This window comes from Adiantum capillus-veneris, chromosome 18, assembly GCF_014529385.1.
Source record: "Adiantum capillus-veneris isolate H3 chromosome 18, ASM1452938v2, whole genome shotgun sequence".
Lineage (NCBI taxonomy): Eukaryota > Viridiplantae > Streptophyta > Polypodiopsida > Polypodiales > Pteridaceae > Adiantum > Adiantum capillus-veneris.
Window position 1 is genome coordinate 67,811,071 of NC_140948.1, and position 18,433 is coordinate 67,829,503.

The following is an 18,433-nucleotide window of genomic DNA, read 5'->3' on the forward strand; positions in this document are numbered from 1 at the left end:
CTTCCTAGAAGAATCTCATTCAATAAGGAGTCTCACATTAGATTGGAACTCTTGATATCTTGGGTCGTCGGTTTCCCAAAAGTATCTCATCCAATAAGGAGTCTCATTCCAGATCAGAACTCTTGATATCCTGGGTTGTTGACTTCCCAGAAGTATCTCATCAAAAAAGGAATATTCAGTAGTTGGCACATCACAATGCAACGCAAATGCTCACATATGCATGCTACAAGACACAACGAACAACGTCGCTGAGCACTCCCCTGAGACAGACGGTCTGCAGTATGAAGCTACTCAACGACTACCTCGTCAATCCCCCCATAAATAACCTAAAAAGGTCCGGGCCATTAGCTCAAAGGACTCGTACAACCAAACGCTCCCAAGAAAACAGCCTGCATCGCTTGTAGGTTCAAGTGCTTCCCAGATATCCTGTTTGCGTCGTTCGGAGGTTTCCCAAGATACAACGAAACGCTCCCCACACACCCCTTTTGCGTTGTTCCGAGGTTTTCAAGCATACAATGGAACGCTCCCTAGACATCCCGTCTATGTCGTTCCGAAGTTCAAACAATACCGAAACAACATTTCTCACTTCTTTACCCGGGAGTAAAGAAGACCAATCATTGAAACCAATATTAAAACTAGAGTCTAACAATTTAAATCGGCACCAAGACCGGTTCAAAACAGATACCATCCATCTCAAACAAATTTCAAATAGGATCACCAAACAAGTTCTCCAACAGAACTTAAACTTAAAAAGCAATCTCGATATCAGTCGAGCTCGAAAAGTCGACTGACTTTCCATCCTAAAACTTGCACCAAAAATTAGGGTTAGGTTCCTTCCATAAGGTCATAGCCGACCACAACGTGGTCCATAAGCGCTTGAATAGTCGAAACAAGCCTCAACAGACACTGTTCATGTGGCGGTGATGGTAGCCGCCCCGATATACCAATCACACTGGACCTCCAGTGTTGTTAGCTCGAGAAGCGACGCCTGATGAGAGATGTCGAGAATTTCTTTCGAGTCGTAATCTACAAGGGTTTCCATGGCAAGCATTTCAGGATACCCCTCTCTCTGCCAGAAGCTGCCAGAAACCATATAACTTTGGGCAATTTTTTTTTTGAAAGATTGCTAAGCCCTTGGAGGGCGCGGCTTTATAGCTATAGACATTCACCACTGCATGACACTGCCTCTGAGAAAAACAACGGCTTGAAATAAAATCCTTGACCCTTTTTTGCAAGTGATCTTTATGGCTTATGTCCTGTAAGACAGAGCGATGGAGTTGGTAGCGCGCCTAATGCGCAATGAAGTAAGGGTGGGGGTAGCTAATAAGTCCGGGGTTGGGACATGAAGATTCTTTGATCAAAATTTCCAAAGTGCCCAAGTGATCTGTCTACTCTTTGTAGGATCGCTATGCTTTCAGAAAAACACACCCCGTCACAGGACGAGGCACCACGTGCCAACGGAGAAAGAATAGACTGAACAACTTTAAGCACTTCAAATAACAGCTAAACTGAAAGAGATGAAGAGTGCACGAGACACGAGACGAGGAGTGGCGGAGTTCCACCCCAACAGAGCACTGGCCCCAAACATTGGCGCCCCTTTCAGTATTTCTTTATATTGCTTCAACTGAGTATATAGTGTCGGTACTCCAATCCCTGCACCTTCACACTGAAGCATGCCAGAGAATGAGACCTCTGCACATATTTAAAGGCCCTTGGCCTTGCAAAGCAGTTACATGAAAAGCAGTGAAACTCAAAGGCAATTGGTCCCAAAAGCACTAGCGCCAAAAGCTGTCAGCACATTTTGCGAAAATCCATATAGCTGCCACGTTAGCATGTCAGCGCAAAATCCGGGATTTTGTACAAGCTGCCACGTCTTTTTACGCTTTGTGTGTGTGTGTGCGCGCGCGCCTGCAGCATGGGAGAAACAGGATTTGCCACTTTCATGGAAAGAGGGCTTCCTTAAATTGTTGCCCAAGCAAGCACTTTGCGAGCAGTTCTCTCATTGGTGGCCCATAACTTTGATACCGGTGGTTTACAAGATTTTGGCTAAAATGTTGGTCCACCGCATCAAGGACTATTTGTTTACAGGACTTCATCAGGCTCAGTATGGTTTCATTTCTCGTCGTCAAATCATGGACAATTTGGCCAATGTTATGATTGGCATGGAGTATGCTAAGTACACGCAACAAGATGTGCTGGTCATGCAAGTTGATATTGAAAAGTTCTTTGACACTGTGCAATGGGACTTCATTGCTGCCACAATGAGGTGTCTAGGATTTGGTCCTAAGTTGGCCAATGTGGTTTGTTTCTTGTATGATTGTAGTACGTCTTCAGGGATCCTGGAAGGGGAATTGACAGAATCGTGGCCGCTTGGTTGTTTGGTTGGGCAAGGTTGCCCCATTAGTGCTTTGCTGTATGCAATTGCCTCGCATCCTTTGTTGATGTACCTTGATTACTTGACCTCTGCGCAGCGTCTTCATGGTTTGCAGCTACCATCGGTTCATACCTTTATTGGGCAGGCTTATGCGGATGACTCGTTGTTTATGCCCCGCAATCAGCAAAGCAATGTTCAAGTGATTATGGAAGCTTTGAAATTGTTTGCGATTGCGGCTGGTCTTAAAGTCAATTTTCGTAAATCAAAGCTTTTGCCACTTCGTTCTTGTGATTGGATGCTCTGTTGTGGCCAGGAGAGACCGTTCTTCCGAATGTAATCACCAGGAATTTGGGTTATCCAATTGGATGGAGCGTCACTCACACACAGAAAGTGGATTGGGTTATGCATCGCTTTGAATGTTAAATTGCATTACTGGAAGCTTTCTACTTGGCCACTGCATGTTCGTCTGCGAATTGTTCAGAGTATCCTCATGGCTTATGTTCAGTTCTTTTTGCCATTGTTGCATTGGCCTCACCATTGTCTTGATTCTCTCATGTCGGCCATTTTGTCTCATTTGTGGCGAACTCATGCTCACAAGAAAGGCCTGCGTCTGATGTCAATGGCTAAACTTTGTACACCAAAGCGCTTTGGTGGTCTGAATATTTTTGACCTGCGTAAGCATGTCCTTGCTAAGAAGGCTATGCTTTTGTCTATACTTACGCAACAATCTCAGCCTTGGACTCTTATGTTTGCACACTTGAGTCAGCATGTGGTTACATCATCATTTGGTGACTGGCAATCATCCATTTGGGAGGTAGTATTTGGTAAGATGGATGGTCATATTCTTGGATGCCCACTTTCTTCCACCTTGCTCTCTGCATGGAAACAGGTTACAATTCATCTATCCTGGGATGCTCGGAGGGAAGGAAATTTACTTCGTGCGGAGAGCCTTCATTGGAGCCGGGATTTTTCTCTTACTTTGGTTGACCGCTCGCCTCGCCAGGCGTATTTCCTCTCCTACCGTGGCATTCGAGTGGTTGAGGATGTGGTGGATGCAGCTGGTTTCACTTTCGAGTTTCCATTTGCTTTGGATTGGGCATGCACTATCGCCAATTTTGGAGAGAATTATAGCAAATGTTGATAGGTTTTTTGCCCGTTTCACCTTTGGCTGATGGTAATCGCATGTTTGACTGGAAGCTTGGGGAAATGCCTTTTCAAGATATTTATGCCGGCCGGGCATTTGCTCTTCTTCTGCCTCATCCATGGCTTGCTGATCATTGCAACGCTATTTGGCACATGCATAAATCAGATATTTGGTGGCGAAGGCTTATATCTGCATTATGGGAAAGCCATCTGCCGTTGAAGGAGCGTTTGTTTCTTTGGCGGTGTTTACTTGGTGTGCTCCCTGTGGGTACCTCTCTTAGGATGCGCCATATCCGCCCTTCATCCTGTGTCCGTTGCTTATCTGCCGAGGAGGATGTTCGTCACCTCTTGTGGGATTGCTGTGTTACTCGAGATTTCCTTCGTCGGGTGTCTGCGTGTATGCGGCTACGTTTTCCCACGACGGTCTTCCATAAGCGGTTTTGGATTTTTGGTATCTTCTCACCGGTGTTGCAGTGCTTTGCAGTCTTCTTCATGTGGGTCAGGTTTTGAGCGTACAAGAGCCTGTGGCGACAGCGTAATGGCTATATGTTCCATCGCATTCATACAGATCCCCTGCCTTTCTTCAAGCTTTCCCTTAGGCAGTCTTTACAGTTCGCCTTGGAAGTTGATGATATCACGGCAGAGATACATCAGCTTTCTTCTGAATGCTTTTAGCTATTTTGTACAGCCGAACACTTTTGTGTTCCTTTTCTTGTACATCTTTTTGGTGGGTTTTCCTATTTTTGAGGTTTTCCACAGATGGACAAATCAAATTCATTTACAACAACAAAAAAAAAGTGTGTGTGTTGGCCCACTTGCCCCATTTAAGCTTGAATGGACGCTTCCCAACCACTGCATCCCCAAAATCGATCGAAATACCTGCTGGTGTGGGAATATCTGTGTCCCACAGAATACAAAAACGGTTAGTGTTTGCGTCCAGCTTAGGAGGACAAATGACTTTGCCCAGCTGTGCAGTCAACAAAGAAAGAAAGTGACCAAGTGCGAGGAAAGTTGACCACCTCAACCCAGACGGGACACTTGTGATGAATGAGACTCTGATAGTCCTTGGTGAGAGCCCAAGGCAGCACATGAGTCATCTGGGTATTGAAAAAAAGAGGAGACATTTGAAGCAAAGCATCCCGAGCATCCATGTCAACCAGCAAGACTTCATAGAACCCTCGCGCGCCAAAGTAAACCCCTCGGACTGCTTGCCGTTTGAGTAGGAAATCAACCCATTGGCCTACATCCTGAGCCGTAGGCATTCTACCCGGGAAAAAAAGAATCATGGTGTTAAGAGCATATTGAGCAACATGATCCATAAGCTCCTGTATAGGGATGCGCACTTTCATGACGGGAGCGGATCCTTTCCAAGCTTGACGTGCATCCTTGAACTCCTCATGCAAACATTATTTGATAAGGCTTAAAGCATCCATATTCAAAGATTCCATGGCTTTCCGATGCTTGTATATACACTAATCAATTGAATCCATGTGAAGGTCACACACACACGCACTCTTTTTTTTTTTGGGGGGGGGGGGGGGGGGGTAGATATATGACTGCTATAGACACAGACAGACACACGAGGCTGACTGTACAGAAACACTCACACCTCTCTCTCACACACAAAACGACAGGAGGAATGCGTGCAAGCGAAATCAAACTTCAACCACCGGTGCGTTGTGGCAATGTGTGCGGTCTAGCTGGGAAGGTGCAAAACCTCTAGCTATGAGAGTTCGTGATGAGAGTCACAAACACTTTGTGAAAAGTGTTTGTGGAGAATCACCAAACCCTCTTTCTAAGGGTGACTAAAAATCTAAGAGCGTTCGTGACAGAAAGGTTACAAACCCTCTTTCCTATCGTGCTTAGATTCTGCTTGTTTTCGTAGTCGAGATTATGATGAGAGGAACACCAAATCACATTCAATTTAACTTTAAAAGACCATTTAAAAACACTAAAGTTTCAGCCATGAAACCTCAATACTCATACAAGCACAATTCTCAATCAAAACCCAAACCTCTTTCATGGTATCATGTAGCCTCGTCCCGCCTCGCCCCCAATTACATAGTCGTAACATCAAACAGTTGAAAGGAATGCTCGAGCTTCCACCTTCACGACGATAGTTTTCTGATTTTGCAGAGATTTATGAGCTTCTAAAGTAAAGCCCCCACACCATTTTGATAAGGGAAACCCTAATTCACTCCCTCACAAGCTCAAATATAAGATTGCGAAGAGGTGGGACTGCAGCACCCATAGATTGGGCAACCATGGAAGCTATTGCACAATAGAGCAAAATTGCTGGTTTTTTCTGTAAAAAGCAGCCCTCTCTCTCTTACCCACGTCAATATGCGCTGATGTGTCAATTTTTGGACCATTTTGCCACTTTGGACCAAAGCTAGGTCATTTTCAGCTCATTTTTGACCCAAAAAATGCCATTTTTGATGCAAAAAAATCCCAAACGGAGTTAGAAAAATCCCTAAATTTGTGGGATCACTCGCATAAGCATAAAAAGCATAGATAAGCATCATTTTTCATCAATATACCATTTTGGGTCACTTTCCATGCAATTCTACAACGGCGCTTGTTAGCTGCTATTTTTTGCAGTTTTTGCCCGCATCACTCTTTATAGGCGGTATGAGTGTGCCACCATGAAACACTTCGACTATGTACATTGTCAAACCAAATTAAGCATCTTATCAAGTGGAAAAGCACGCAAATGCGCCACATCCAGGGCCACGACTCCCCGGATAGGTATGTACATGATAGCGACCGTAGTAGACGCTTCAACATATATCACAATATGTACATGATTGCTTTTATTTGCATACATCGAAAAGTGTCAAGAGTGAGGCGAATGTTTTATTTCACACTGTACATGCCACGGCACGACAGCGCAATGAAGGGCCTGCATAGGGTAGATGTTGTGCAGAACAAAGTTGCGCGACAAACGAGTGGCCGAAGGATTTACCACACTCCCAAATCCCCCAGGCGCGTACACACACACACTCATACACACACACACAGAGTCCAGCGATCACCCTCTTGATGAAGAAGCAACACGGACGTGCTGAAACACGCAGGCATTGAGCAGAATCGCGGAGTCTGCTGACTGCAGCAGCAGATCGCACAAGTCGCCAGTGGGAGAAACGAGCGCATAGTAGGCAGCAGGTTCTTCTTAGGGCGAGTGGAAGCTGGCGAAAGTGCTCCTAGGGTTTGCGCAGGAGGGACTGCAAGGGCACACGTAGGGAGCGTCGTAGTGCTCCGCTTTTTGTATCCCTTTCTGTTCGTGGGTTTTCCTCGCTTTGAGGTTTCCCACTTGTAATTAATCAAAGCAGATTTACAAAAAAAAAGTGTGTGTGTTGGACCCGCTTTAATTTTTAATGCCTTTAGGTCACTTAGGCCCATCGAACGGGGTTCCATAAGTTGGTGGGAACTCTTCTTTAAAAATAGGCCACTCGGCAAGACTTTGCAAGTTGGTAAAACTTCTTCTGGTGCTTCTACTTCTTCACTTACAATTTAGGCCCCTCGACCGGGATCTGCAGGTTGGCTCCGTTCTTCAACGGCTTGAACGTCAGCAATTTGTGATAGATCCAACCAGTTCCATGTGATCCAAACATCCCAAAGGGAAATTTCACGTGAAATGTATCCCAAAGCCATATCATAAAGGTTGCTTAACTATTTAGGTAGAACGTGGAATCTTGCTTAGAAAATGTTGTAACATAGGAAACCAAAGACAAAATTCAAAAACCAAAATGAAGGTGGTGCTTCTGTACAAAAGTAGTTGGCGACAAAGAGGGAAAAGTTTAAGAAACTCTTGCACTAGTGTAGGCATAGACTTTGAGAAGCCTAACCGCTTCATGGTAGTGATTTGAAAAGCCCATACAACTTTCAGTGGAGAAATTGATTTGCTAGTAATCACGGCATTACCATATAATCCGCTTGTTAAATTCAGAATGTCGACAATAATGTCCTCCGTATGAAAATTGTTTGGTCGAACACCCTTGTTCTAGAAAGCACGTTGCCTAGCCCTTATTGGCCATTTGTGTCAGTCATTAACCATCAAAGTGACAAAGAGAATTTTGTTCCAAAAAAGAAAGTAGCCGTTTATTAGTTAATTTAGAAAGCAAGTAGATATTGCAACCCCCCCCCCCCCCCCCCCCCCGAAAAAGATCCTTTTATTAGTTAACAAACCTGCCTAATTGGCTACAAACTGCCCCTGTAAAACAGAGGGCTACATCAACAAATGGGGAGACTCTCCCAATGGAAAAACAAAATATGTGCAAAGGTGGCTAAATCAGGAGATAGGTGGGGGGAACAGCCACATTGGTGGTCGAACTGCCATTGGGACACACCCTGAACCGTGGTGAACAAAGGTCTAGGTCGCCACAATCGTAGAAAAGCCTCCCGGCGCTCCTACATGCCACATGCGGTCAGAGCTAACCTGGAGAAGCTCGAACTGTCCCCTTGAGTGTGTGGACTAGATTTAGCCAGAAGTCACAAACAGTCTCTGCCGGTGGGACAAGGCGAGCCACGAAGATGCAAAAGCAACGAGCTCTCCAAATGAACCAGAGTGTCAGGCCGCAAATGAGCTCCCAGCACCTCTCTCTATCACTGCTCCCCTCCTGAGGGATGATCTCTATGGTCGGCTAAAGTGTAGGCCTACCATCCTATATGACAATCATCCTATTGGCTGAGGCCATCTTGAACCGAAGTGCTGGGCCCATAAGGGTGGACCAGGCAGCAGCACCCCAAGTGTATTGTTGGGCTGAAGAAAGCGTAAGCATTGGTCGCAAGATCCAAAGCCACACATGTTGTGCCATGGGACAATCCCACAGACAATGTCATTGGGTCTCCAGTGAGTGGCCACAAGCTGCGCATGCTGCCGAGAGGCCACTGTATACCAGCCGACTCCCAACTGTAGTAGCTCTTTGTGCCACTAACCAATTCACTTTCCCCGGCTGCCGACTCTCCCACATTCGATCCCAAGCCAGACACTCTACAGTGAGACCCTCCTCCTGCTGCCAATAGGTCGTTGCAGCAGGATTAGCCTCTCTCTGAGCTCAGTATGTGACGATCCAGCCGAGCTATGTACTGAAAGAAGGGAGTGCCTGGGTGGTTAACTGAGGAAAGGGGTCCTGCCAAAACCACTCTGCCAAAAGCACTCGGCTACCTCTGGTGCCTCGGTAGAGATGCTGTGAAGTCTACCCTCTCCCTGTACCTCGAAGAAACTACAAGACCCTGTGGCTGTACAGGTTTTGACTGAGATGAGGACCTCCACTCGCATAAAGGCCCCCATCCAGCGGGGTGCTGCCGGCTCCAGAGGGATTTTCCACTTTGCAGTGATAGCCTTTGTAATTTCCGGGCACATGCTCTGCGCTCCCCTCATGCCACGCACCTGAATGTCCTGCATCTCCTCGGGAAGAACTAAGAACTGCAGCCAGTCAGCAAAAGTAGGGGTTGGACCCTCGCCATGGACCCCCAAGTGAAGTGTGGCTCGCTACCAACCAAGTGATCTCGCTGTGTACTAACCAAGGGGTTCCAAACCGCTCCTCAATGCATGTGGGCTGATGCTGCTGAAGGCCCCCCCCCGTAGCTGCTCCTAGGACCGAAGCAAGCTCAGCACAAAACGATTCTCCCACCTCCTTGTCAGGCCTACTTTGCGCACCTTTGTAAAGATCCAGCAGGGGGAACGCCTCCAGGGGCCGCCTGTCTAGGGGACCCGGGCCTGAATCCTGTGAAGCAACAACTCCTCCAAGGCTCTATCCCTGGGAGAAGACCTTCGACCACCAGCTTCCCAAGGAGGGCTCTGCTCTGCCGTGTTGGGTCTACGATCCCTAACCCTCCCTGAGAGCAAGGTAACATAATGACCTGCCAAGAGACCTTGCCCCGAGCTATCTGTGTGTCTTGTCCTGTCCACAAGAAGTTCCTGATCAGCCGCTCCAGCTGGCTGATGCAAGAACTCGAAAAGATCCAGCAAGACGTGATGTACGACATAGTACCCAACAACACCTGGTTGACCACTACAACCTTACTTGCAAGAGAAAGTCGGGATGAACTCCAATGAAGTACCTTCCTCCTGATGAAGAGGAGAATTGGAGCTATCTGCTGCTCTAGTGAGAGATTCAAACCACCTGATAGCCCAGGTAACGTACAAGAGTACCTGGAGGGATCCACCGAAAGCCGTCGCCAGGCCATCACTCAGGCACATGAGCATTGCCAACCCAAAAAGCCACAGTTTTTCTCCAGTTGATCAATGCTCTTGATGCACAACAAAACACCTCAAGAGCCTGCTCACACTTACGCAAGTTGGCCTCTCGGCCCTCCAAAAACAAACCCGAGTCATCAAAAAACTCAACGTCCAAGAGTTCTTCCCCTGAATAGGCAACTACAAACCACGTAGACCAGCCTCCTGCAATGTCAGAAATTGGCTCATCGCCTCAGCATAGAAAAGAAACAGGAAGGGGGCAAGAGGGCAGCCCTGGTGAACCGAACGTGAGAGCAAAAATCGCTCCCCTCTCCCCTGCCAAGAGTACCTGACTGTGTGTCCGTCTGTAAAGAGCTGACACTCCCTGATCCATGCATCTGAGAATCCCAACCGCAGTAAAGTGCCCTCGAGAAAGTCCCGGTCAACTATGTCGTACCCTTTCTCAAAGTTGAGAAGGAGTATCACAAGATCCTCTCTTCTGAGACGAGCTAATGCTAACGCCTCCTAGAAGATGAAGATGTTATCAAAGATACTGAGCTCCTGGACAAAACCAGTTTGTGTCTCATGGATAAGGGTCTCCAGAAGTGGCTGAATTCTCAAACTGGGAGCCTTGGTTAGGAATTTGTAAGCTGAGTTGAGAATGGTGATGGGTAGCCACTGTCGTATCTCATCCAAGGAGCCACCGTCCTTGGGGATAAGATAGATCAATCCCTCACTCATGCTGTCAAGCATCTCGACTGTGTGCAAAATGTGCTCGTAAGCACTACAAAGGTCAGAGCCAACCACATCCCAGTACTCTAAAAAGAAACCATGAGTCAAACCATCCTCTCCTTAGGGCCTCATGAAGCTCCTCTAGCTCCCGGAAGGTGAAGATGTTATCAAGGATACTGCGCTCCTTGACAAAACCAGTATGTCTCATGGATAAGGCTCTCCAGAAGCGGGTGAATTCTCAAACTCAGAGCCTTGGTTAGGATTTTGTAGGCTGAGTTGAGAATGGTGATTCACTGTCGTATCTCATCCAAGGAGCAACCCTCCTTGGGGATGAGATAGATCAATCCCTCACTCATGCTGTCAGGCATCTCGCCAGTGTGCAGAATGTGCTTGTAAGCACTACAAAGGTCAAACCAACCACATACCATTACTCTAAAATGAAACTAGGAGTCAAACCATCCTCTCGTAGGCAGCTGCCCCTCGGAAGTGCCTCGAGGGCCTCATGCAGCTCCTTTGGCTGTAATGGCCACTCGAGCCGCTGGCGCATCTTCTCAAGGACTAGACAAGGCATCTCAAGGACTAGAGAGGGCATCTCTGCCCGAGGACCCACAATCTCAAAAAAGTCTCGAGTGACTGTCCCCAACCTATGTCCACTGGGGTGCCTGTCGATGAAAGGCAAAATCGTGACGCCACTCCTCTATGGTGATTAGCTCATGCCGAGCCTTCTCCAGCTGTCCCTCTATACATGGGCTATCTGGGTGACGCTCTTGCATCCGCTGCAAGGACGCAATGCCCCATCGGAGTCGCCTCTCCTCCTCCCTGGTCGCAGCCCATCGGGTTGTAGACTCCTGAAGAAAGAAACAGCTAAGCTCCCTGAGGCCATTGGCAGCTCTAGTAGCCGGGTCCCCCTGCATTGCCAAGCTATCTGTCCACAGTGTCACAACTGGCTCTCTGAGCTGTGTATCCACGTAACTGAAAACTACGAGCTTGTACGCTTTATGTTGCCAAAGCTGGTAGGAATCGGCTGCATTCAAGGAGTCTCCTTGGCATAACAATGCAACTGTGCTGATTTCGGCATAGTTGCTGAACCATGTGCTTAGTTCTACGACGCCGACTAACTATGCCTCGTGTGACCATGACGATGCATAGTTATCTCATAGTTATCTGTCAGAGTTACGGATAACTATACATCGTGTGACCACCACCTTATGATGGTCACTTGCTTTGAACCTCCTCCAATCTCTAACTCTAAACCTCCGCCACCTCACTGCAGACATCCACCTTGCACTTAACTCATGTGCTTCATCCATTCCCCCTCCACGTGTCACTTTACCACACATTTTCTCCCTCACAGCCCCACTCATACTGCTTCCACCCACGTCTTCCATGTTGCCACTTCAACTCTCAAACATCTCCGTCCCCCCTCGATGCCCCACATCACCTTCTCCTTTCTTTGCACATGCCACCGCCTGACCTACCCTTCATATTCATCTATCCCTTCACATAAGGATGCCATACCATTACCAGAAACCTATCTGGATGCTGAAGCCCAGACCATGAGACCAGCAAAGCAAGCATCACCATATACTTCGGTTGTTACAGATAGGATAATTTACTTCAGTTGTTGCAGTTAGTTGCACTCATCGAGATGGTGAGTGGACTCAAGGTGGTCAACCTCTAGTACTAGTGCTCAGTGTAGTGGATGGCCAGACTAGATGTGCAATAAGCCTTTAAGTATCCAGTCCTTAGTCTGGACTTAGAAGACTAGTGGAATTGCATTTGTGGACTGGATCACTAGCGACTCAACTACTGGACGAGCACTTTGGCAAGAGATGGACAAGTGGTAGCCAGACCATCAATGTTATTTCGAGCCTACTTGGCGAAACCACATACTCTAATTCTTGCCTCTGAGATATCTTTCTCTTGTATAAATGCTGGATATGATATCATAGAGATTTTCACATGTAAGAATCATTATCTTGAGTCTAGAGTCCAGTATTTATTTAGTCTCATTGTACACCTCCGTGCACTTGTGAGCCTCGACACCCCCTTGTAGTCTCGTTGGTTCTTGAGCTGGAACGGAGGGTGCTGCCCGCCAGACATTTGTGGCAGATAGATACATTGTTTTCATCATAGTATTGAGGCTATCACGGTTGTTCAGTTGTCTATTATCTGTTCTACTTTCAATCTATATATTTGAGTTGCCTATCATTATGTGGGTATGGTGTCTTGGAACTATTGAAATTGGTTGCTATTGATTGGTCTTAGTCTCTTGGTACTGTCTAGTGTGACTACCAGGATATGTGAGTGAGACTTGTACATACTGCACAAAGAGCACATTGCAGTTCACACTCTTCCTGCTACAAAATTTCCTCCATTTTATATCAGGAAAAAAACTTCAATATTTCAACACCATTTTAAAAAAAAACATTCTTTCAATAAAGATTTATTCACAAGAAAATGGAAGATGAAAAGTATACAGAACGCATACAATCTCTGTGTCATGGCCTCCGGGAAATAGAGAAATGTCCTGCTCTAGGGCACATGCTGCAATAGTTCTTTGATAACGTTCTGGGTCAAAAGGACTTGTGAAAAGAATGTTCCGTCTGACTGTATCATTCAGAATCCAAGGCTGCTGAGGCGCATATGCAATGTTATGTTGAACAAAACAACTTCCTGTCAAGCACTGCAAAAAGAACAGACAAAAAAGGCAAAACTTGGGAATTCTTAGACAAATGGGAAAACAACATATCAAAGAAATGTAAGCATAAAATGGATAAATTCCCACTTAAAACCTGCATTTCCCCTAGCATTCCAAGTAGCAGGGAGCTCTTTCCACTGCCAACGGGGCCATAGATGGATACCAACTCCCCTTTTTCAACTGAGAAATTGACATTTGTCAGGACTACATTGGCTTCAAAGTGATCATGTCCAGAAGGAAGATCGTCATGCTTGATGTTATGAGCATCTGTTCCCATACCCTTTTCAACTTCATTGTCTAGTTTTGCACTACCCTTATTGCTCGTAACTTTCTTATGTATTGGCTCCCAGCAAAACGAGCAGTCCTTAACAATGGCAGCTATCTCTGGAGACGTCCTGGAGATCTACATGTAGCACAGATGAGATAAAACACATGCTGATGTAGTAAGATCTGAAGATATTTTCAATATTATATGGAAAAGCTAGAAACAGGAAAAGGCATAGCACCTCATTTTCCTCTAAGGCAAACTTATCATCTTCATCCATATTGAGCAGCTTCTGCAAGCGGCGTACTGCTATAATTGCCTCTCCACAAAACTGAAAACCTGTAATTCATAACAATAGCACTCTTAGCTTCTGAACCTTGTTCTTAAATCTTTTCTCCACAAGAAACATATACAATCAAACATGTTAAAGACAGATGGAAATGGTAGATAAGAACTACATAAATGGCCCAAAAGATCACACTAGGGTATACAATATATAAATAAGCCCAAAGTTTTTTCTGCTACATTCAAGCCAAGCTACGGTTGTAAAAGGGGTGATTGATTTGTAAAGTCACTCATTGTAAAATGTACTTGATAAGGATGACCAAGTCCATAGGTTTAATTTCAGAAAGAGGAATCCACTCTGACCTGTAAAGACTTTAGAGAATGAGCGCACAAGAATACTGAACAGTGCCAAAACTGTAAATGCTCGGCTTGGAGACATGAACTTTCCTTTGTGAATTGCCAGGTATGTCCCAAAAATTGCCAAGGATGCAAGCGGAGTGACGGAATCCTGATTGACACCAAGCATGATTAAAAAGAAAAAGTGACATTATTTCTCCTATACCCAGTCCCACACGCTTACACCGCAAATAGAAGTACAGACAAGACATATTTTAATGAATGATATTAGACATGCATGGTTGCACATCTATGCACGCCATCTCTCCTCTGTGTGTGTGTGTGTGTGTGTGTGTGTGTGTGTGTGCGCGCGCGCGCGTGCCTGGCTTGGAAAGCCATGTTATTGCCAACCTTGGTGGAACAGCAACACCCTTGGACGCTCATGGTGTCACATATGTGTGCGAATGTTGTTACGTCATCCTTTGGTCATTGGCAGCCGACATACTGGGAAGTTATTTTTGGGAGGATTGAAGGGCACATTCCAAGCTGTCCCTTTAAGTCTTCTCTGAGTGTTGATTGGAAGGTTGTTACCTCGCATTTGAAGTGGCATGGTCGTCAATCCTTTATTGGTAATTTCCTTCGATTGGAGAGTTTGCATTGGAGTAAGCTTTTCTTCTCAACTTTGGTTCATCGCAATCCTCGCCAAGCGTCTTTTCTTTCTCAAAAAGAAATATGCCAGGTACATCAGGTGCTAGATGACACGGTACATGTTCTTCCATTTGTTGATGCGGCATCTCGCTTTGGTTTGGGGCACCATTATTCTTCTCTTTGGCAGGAGATTTAAAGGATCCTTGTTGATTTCTTGCCTATCCTTCCTTTGAATGTGGACTTCCGTTTTTCTAATTGGCATCTTGCCGATACCAGATTAAATTGCATTTCCGTTGCCAATGTTTATGCCCTCTTGCAATCTAATATGTGGATTGTGCAGCATGGTAATCAGTCGTGGTCCCTCTCTAAGTCATCCTTGTGGTGAAAAGTACATTGGCTAGCATTTGGCAGAGTCATCTACCTTTGAAAGAGCGTACTTTCTTGTGGTGTTGTTTGGTGGGAGCACTACCTATTGGCAGTCTAGTAGATGCTCGGCATATTGCGCCTTCTCGTTGTCTCAGATGTCTTGATGTTGAGGAAACTGTGCCACACTTATTGTGGGATTGCGGTTGCTCTAGGCCCTTCATTCGACAAGTATCGGCTGATCTTCGGCTGTGTTTTCTTTCTGGCACTTTTCATAGATGGTTTTGGCTTTTTGGGGAGCTTCGGCCTCTCCAGTCTCAGTTTGCAGTCTTCTTTGGTTGGGATAGATTTTGGGTTTTGTGGACCATTTGGCACCATCGTAACTCCTTAATGTTTCGAAATGTTGTCGTTGACCCCTTCTCCTTTTTTAAATTGTGGACCATTTGGCACCATCGTAACTCCTTAATGTTTCGAGATGCTGTTGTTGACCCCTTCTCCTATTTTAAATTGTCCCTTGGTCAAGCGTTGCATTTTGCCTAGTTGCTGGGGACATCACTCTTGATGCCTATAGGATTTATTTTGACTGTTTCTAGCCATTGGAGCCTTCTGGTGCTCCACTTCTTGTATCTCTTCTATTTGGCGGTTTTCCTCCCTTTGATTTGTAGATTATATCATCAAGATTTACAAAAAAGTGTGTGTGTGTGTGCGCGCGTGAGAGAGAGAAAATACGTTGCGTGGATCCCTGCTCCTCTGTCGTGTGGGATTCCCTGCGCGCAACAGCAGCGATCTGCATCTTCGCCAGCGTGTGTGTGTGTGAGGGTTGAATCTCTGCCCCCTGTTGCGAAGGCCCCTCTGTTCCCTGCTGTGGTGTTCTGTGCCTGCGTCAGCGACTCAGTTGTGCCAGTAAGGTCTCCCACTGGCTCTGCGTAACTGCTCCAGGCCTACAGGTGATTTGCTTTTGCTGCCCGCAGCCTATCAGCTCTGTGCGACTTGATACAGCAACTGCGCCACAAAATTTGCAGCCAGTGGCAGTGTAATTTTCCAGGCAGCGACAGTACACAGATTCCCAGATAATATTTAGTTTTAATCCTACGCTAAACAGTCAATTTTAGTATTCAGTTCTCCTGGTTTTTTCGAGATGTATGTCCTCTGTGGGAGCTGTATATATTTCAGAGGGCTTGTGAATAGATACAACTAATCAAAATACAAAAAAACTCTTTTGTTTTGGTTTGGTTTCCGCTCGTGGTCCGTTTGTTGTATGTCAAATATTCAGTGTGTTTTCAAGCATCATAAAGGCATGGACAATGTCTCAGAGAGTGCTTTTGAAATCAAAAGCTGCTTGTACGAAGACTTCGAAGAGGCCCAGAAAGCATGGAATGGACAAGAACTTGCCCTTGAGGTCGAATTCTTGTACAGAACCTGATGGATCCGGTCGCGTAGTATGCCATTGTAGCGCGGATAGTGTGTCGTGCTCTCTACAGTGGGTGCTCCTTAGTGCAATGTGCATGACAATCTCACTCAAAACAGATTGAAAACAAAGGAACAATAGACAACAACTGAGCTCACAGAGACAACAACAGACCACAACATATGACTCGACTATCTCAAAGAACTGATACAGACTCTAGCCTGCAACACACTCACCTCCAGCCCAAGACTCACAGGTACAATGGGGTGTCGAGGCTCAGATGTGCAAGGATGGTGAAGACGTGCTATGTGTATATACTCGCTACTCAAAACGCTATTTTGCACTGGAGTAGCTGCTCCAATCCATCCATACCCCATACCCATTATCTTAGGTTGGGTTGCCCTATTTTCATGTAAGAGCAGTTCTCTAAATCCTTGTACCTGAGTTTGAAGGTCATTAATCACTTAAGACTTTAACTTCAAGGCCTGTTGGAGTGCAAAAATAATAGCATCCCGATCGGCGATGGCGCTCTCAGCGACTCGTAGAGATCCCTCCATAGCTGCGTAAGTAGCTGTATGATGTTGGTGTGTAGCTGCCAACCGCTCTACTCCAAGCTCAATGGTGGCAATGGCTTGCTTGGACTCCTGCAATATATCCTCAGATAGCCGAAAAAGTGATGTAGAGTCTGACCCTTGCATCCATACTCTCCACAATATGCCTCTTTAGGTTTTGCAATCTTATTTGGTTCAGGAAAATCATTTTTCCAATGGGCATCCGTCCCGCAGTTATGACAATTTTCCATTTTTGGTTTAGGCATTGATTTGATCATAGCCGGTCTAGCTCCCTGGTTTTCAATGAAGTAAATAGTTGTATCTGTAGGTGCTTGATATATTGGTTCGACAAGACCGGAGTCGGTTGATTAAACCACTCTTCTTCTATCCCCGTTTTTTGTTTAGGCATTGGTTTGATCATAGCCGGTCTAGCTCCGTGGTTTTTAATGAAGTAAATAGTTGTTGTATCTGTAGGTGCTTGATACATTGGTTCGACAGGACTGGAGTCGATTGATTAAACTACTCTTCTTCTATCCCATTGTTACCAAACTTGTTTCAAGCTATGGTGTAACGTGTACTAGAGTAGGTGGAGTAGAGACTGTGGGAGTGGTTGCAGCAGGAGTAGGCATAGGAGAAGAAGCAACTCGCACTGGGGCTTGGGACCTAGTCACTGTGGTAGGAGTAAAAATAGCAGCAGTAGAGACAGGAACACACATTGTAGAAGCCATAGCTGTGACATGCATAGTGTGATCTGCAACGCCTGAACTTACCATCGAACTAGTAGCGTGAGTATGCGAGGAATGTCGAACAGGTTGCTTCACTCGAAGCTGCTAGCTTTCCAAAACTGGCAATGATATTAAAGATTCTACTATGTCCTTCACTACCTTTGCGCTCTTTTTCTTAGGCTTCCCAGGTAGATCCATTGTCTGATCAACATCTTTCCCTTTTGCCTTACAGCTTTTATGCCGCATATCCGCATCCACATCCATGGGACTAACATGTATCAATTTGCAGGACAGACTTCTTACTTTGCGGGCTACTGGATAGCTTATGCAGGATCAGTTGGCTATTCTGGAGTGCTTATACTTGTTCGACATGAACTCTGCCCGACCTTGGTTTTCAATGACCCAGCTGGGAGATGGATGGTCATCCAATGTATTGCGAATGGGAAAGTTTTCGAATTTGGAGGATTCTATGCATACGCAGCTTCTGCAAATAGGGCATGGTTGTGGAGTGCTATCTCCTCTTATTGTTGGCGTTCCAATGCCTTTCTCTGCGGGGATTTTAATAATGCACCAAACCTTGCGGATAATACTAGAGGCCATTCTCACATGCTTCATATGGAACGACAATCATGGGACCAATTTATTTCGACATGTAATGGGCTTGATTTGTGGTCCTTTTTGCATGCAACTGATGCGGGATTCACTTTTCAGTATAATGCTC

The 18,433-nt window shown here is 45.8% G+C and overlaps 1 protein-coding gene and 1 long non-coding RNA gene across 7 annotated transcripts in view; one reads left to right on the forward strand and one right to left on the reverse strand.

Moving 5' to 3' along the window:
• Nucleotides 1–18,433, reverse strand: part of LOC147435828 (uncharacterized) — a 168,221-nt gene that overhangs the window by 69,676 nt on the left and 80,112 nt on the right. For 5 of the 6 annotated variants that reach the window (XM_086488751.1, XM_086488750.1, XM_086488748.1 and 2 more), the window contains 4 exons: nt 14,045–14,189; nt 13,638–13,735; nt 13,226–13,534; nt 12,922–13,116 (listed from right to left, as the gene is read on the reverse strand). In XM_086488751.1, the coding sequence (XP_086344877.1) occupies nt 12,922–13,116; nt 13,226–13,534; nt 13,638–13,735; nt 14,045–14,189 (747 nt within the window). The remainder of the gene's footprint in view (nt 1–12,921; nt 13,117–13,225; nt 13,535–13,637; nt 13,736–14,044; nt 14,190–18,433) is intronic. The other variant, XM_086488749.1, reaches the window with a different exon arrangement.
• LOC147435829 (uncharacterized) overlaps nt 15,721–18,433 on the forward strand; it is a 52,963-nt gene continuing 50,250 nt past the window's right edge. The window contains exon 1 of the long non-coding RNA XR_015185119.1: nt 15,721–15,975. This is a non-coding gene — a long non-coding RNA (uncharacterized LOC147435829). The remainder of the gene's footprint in view (nt 15,976–18,433) is intronic.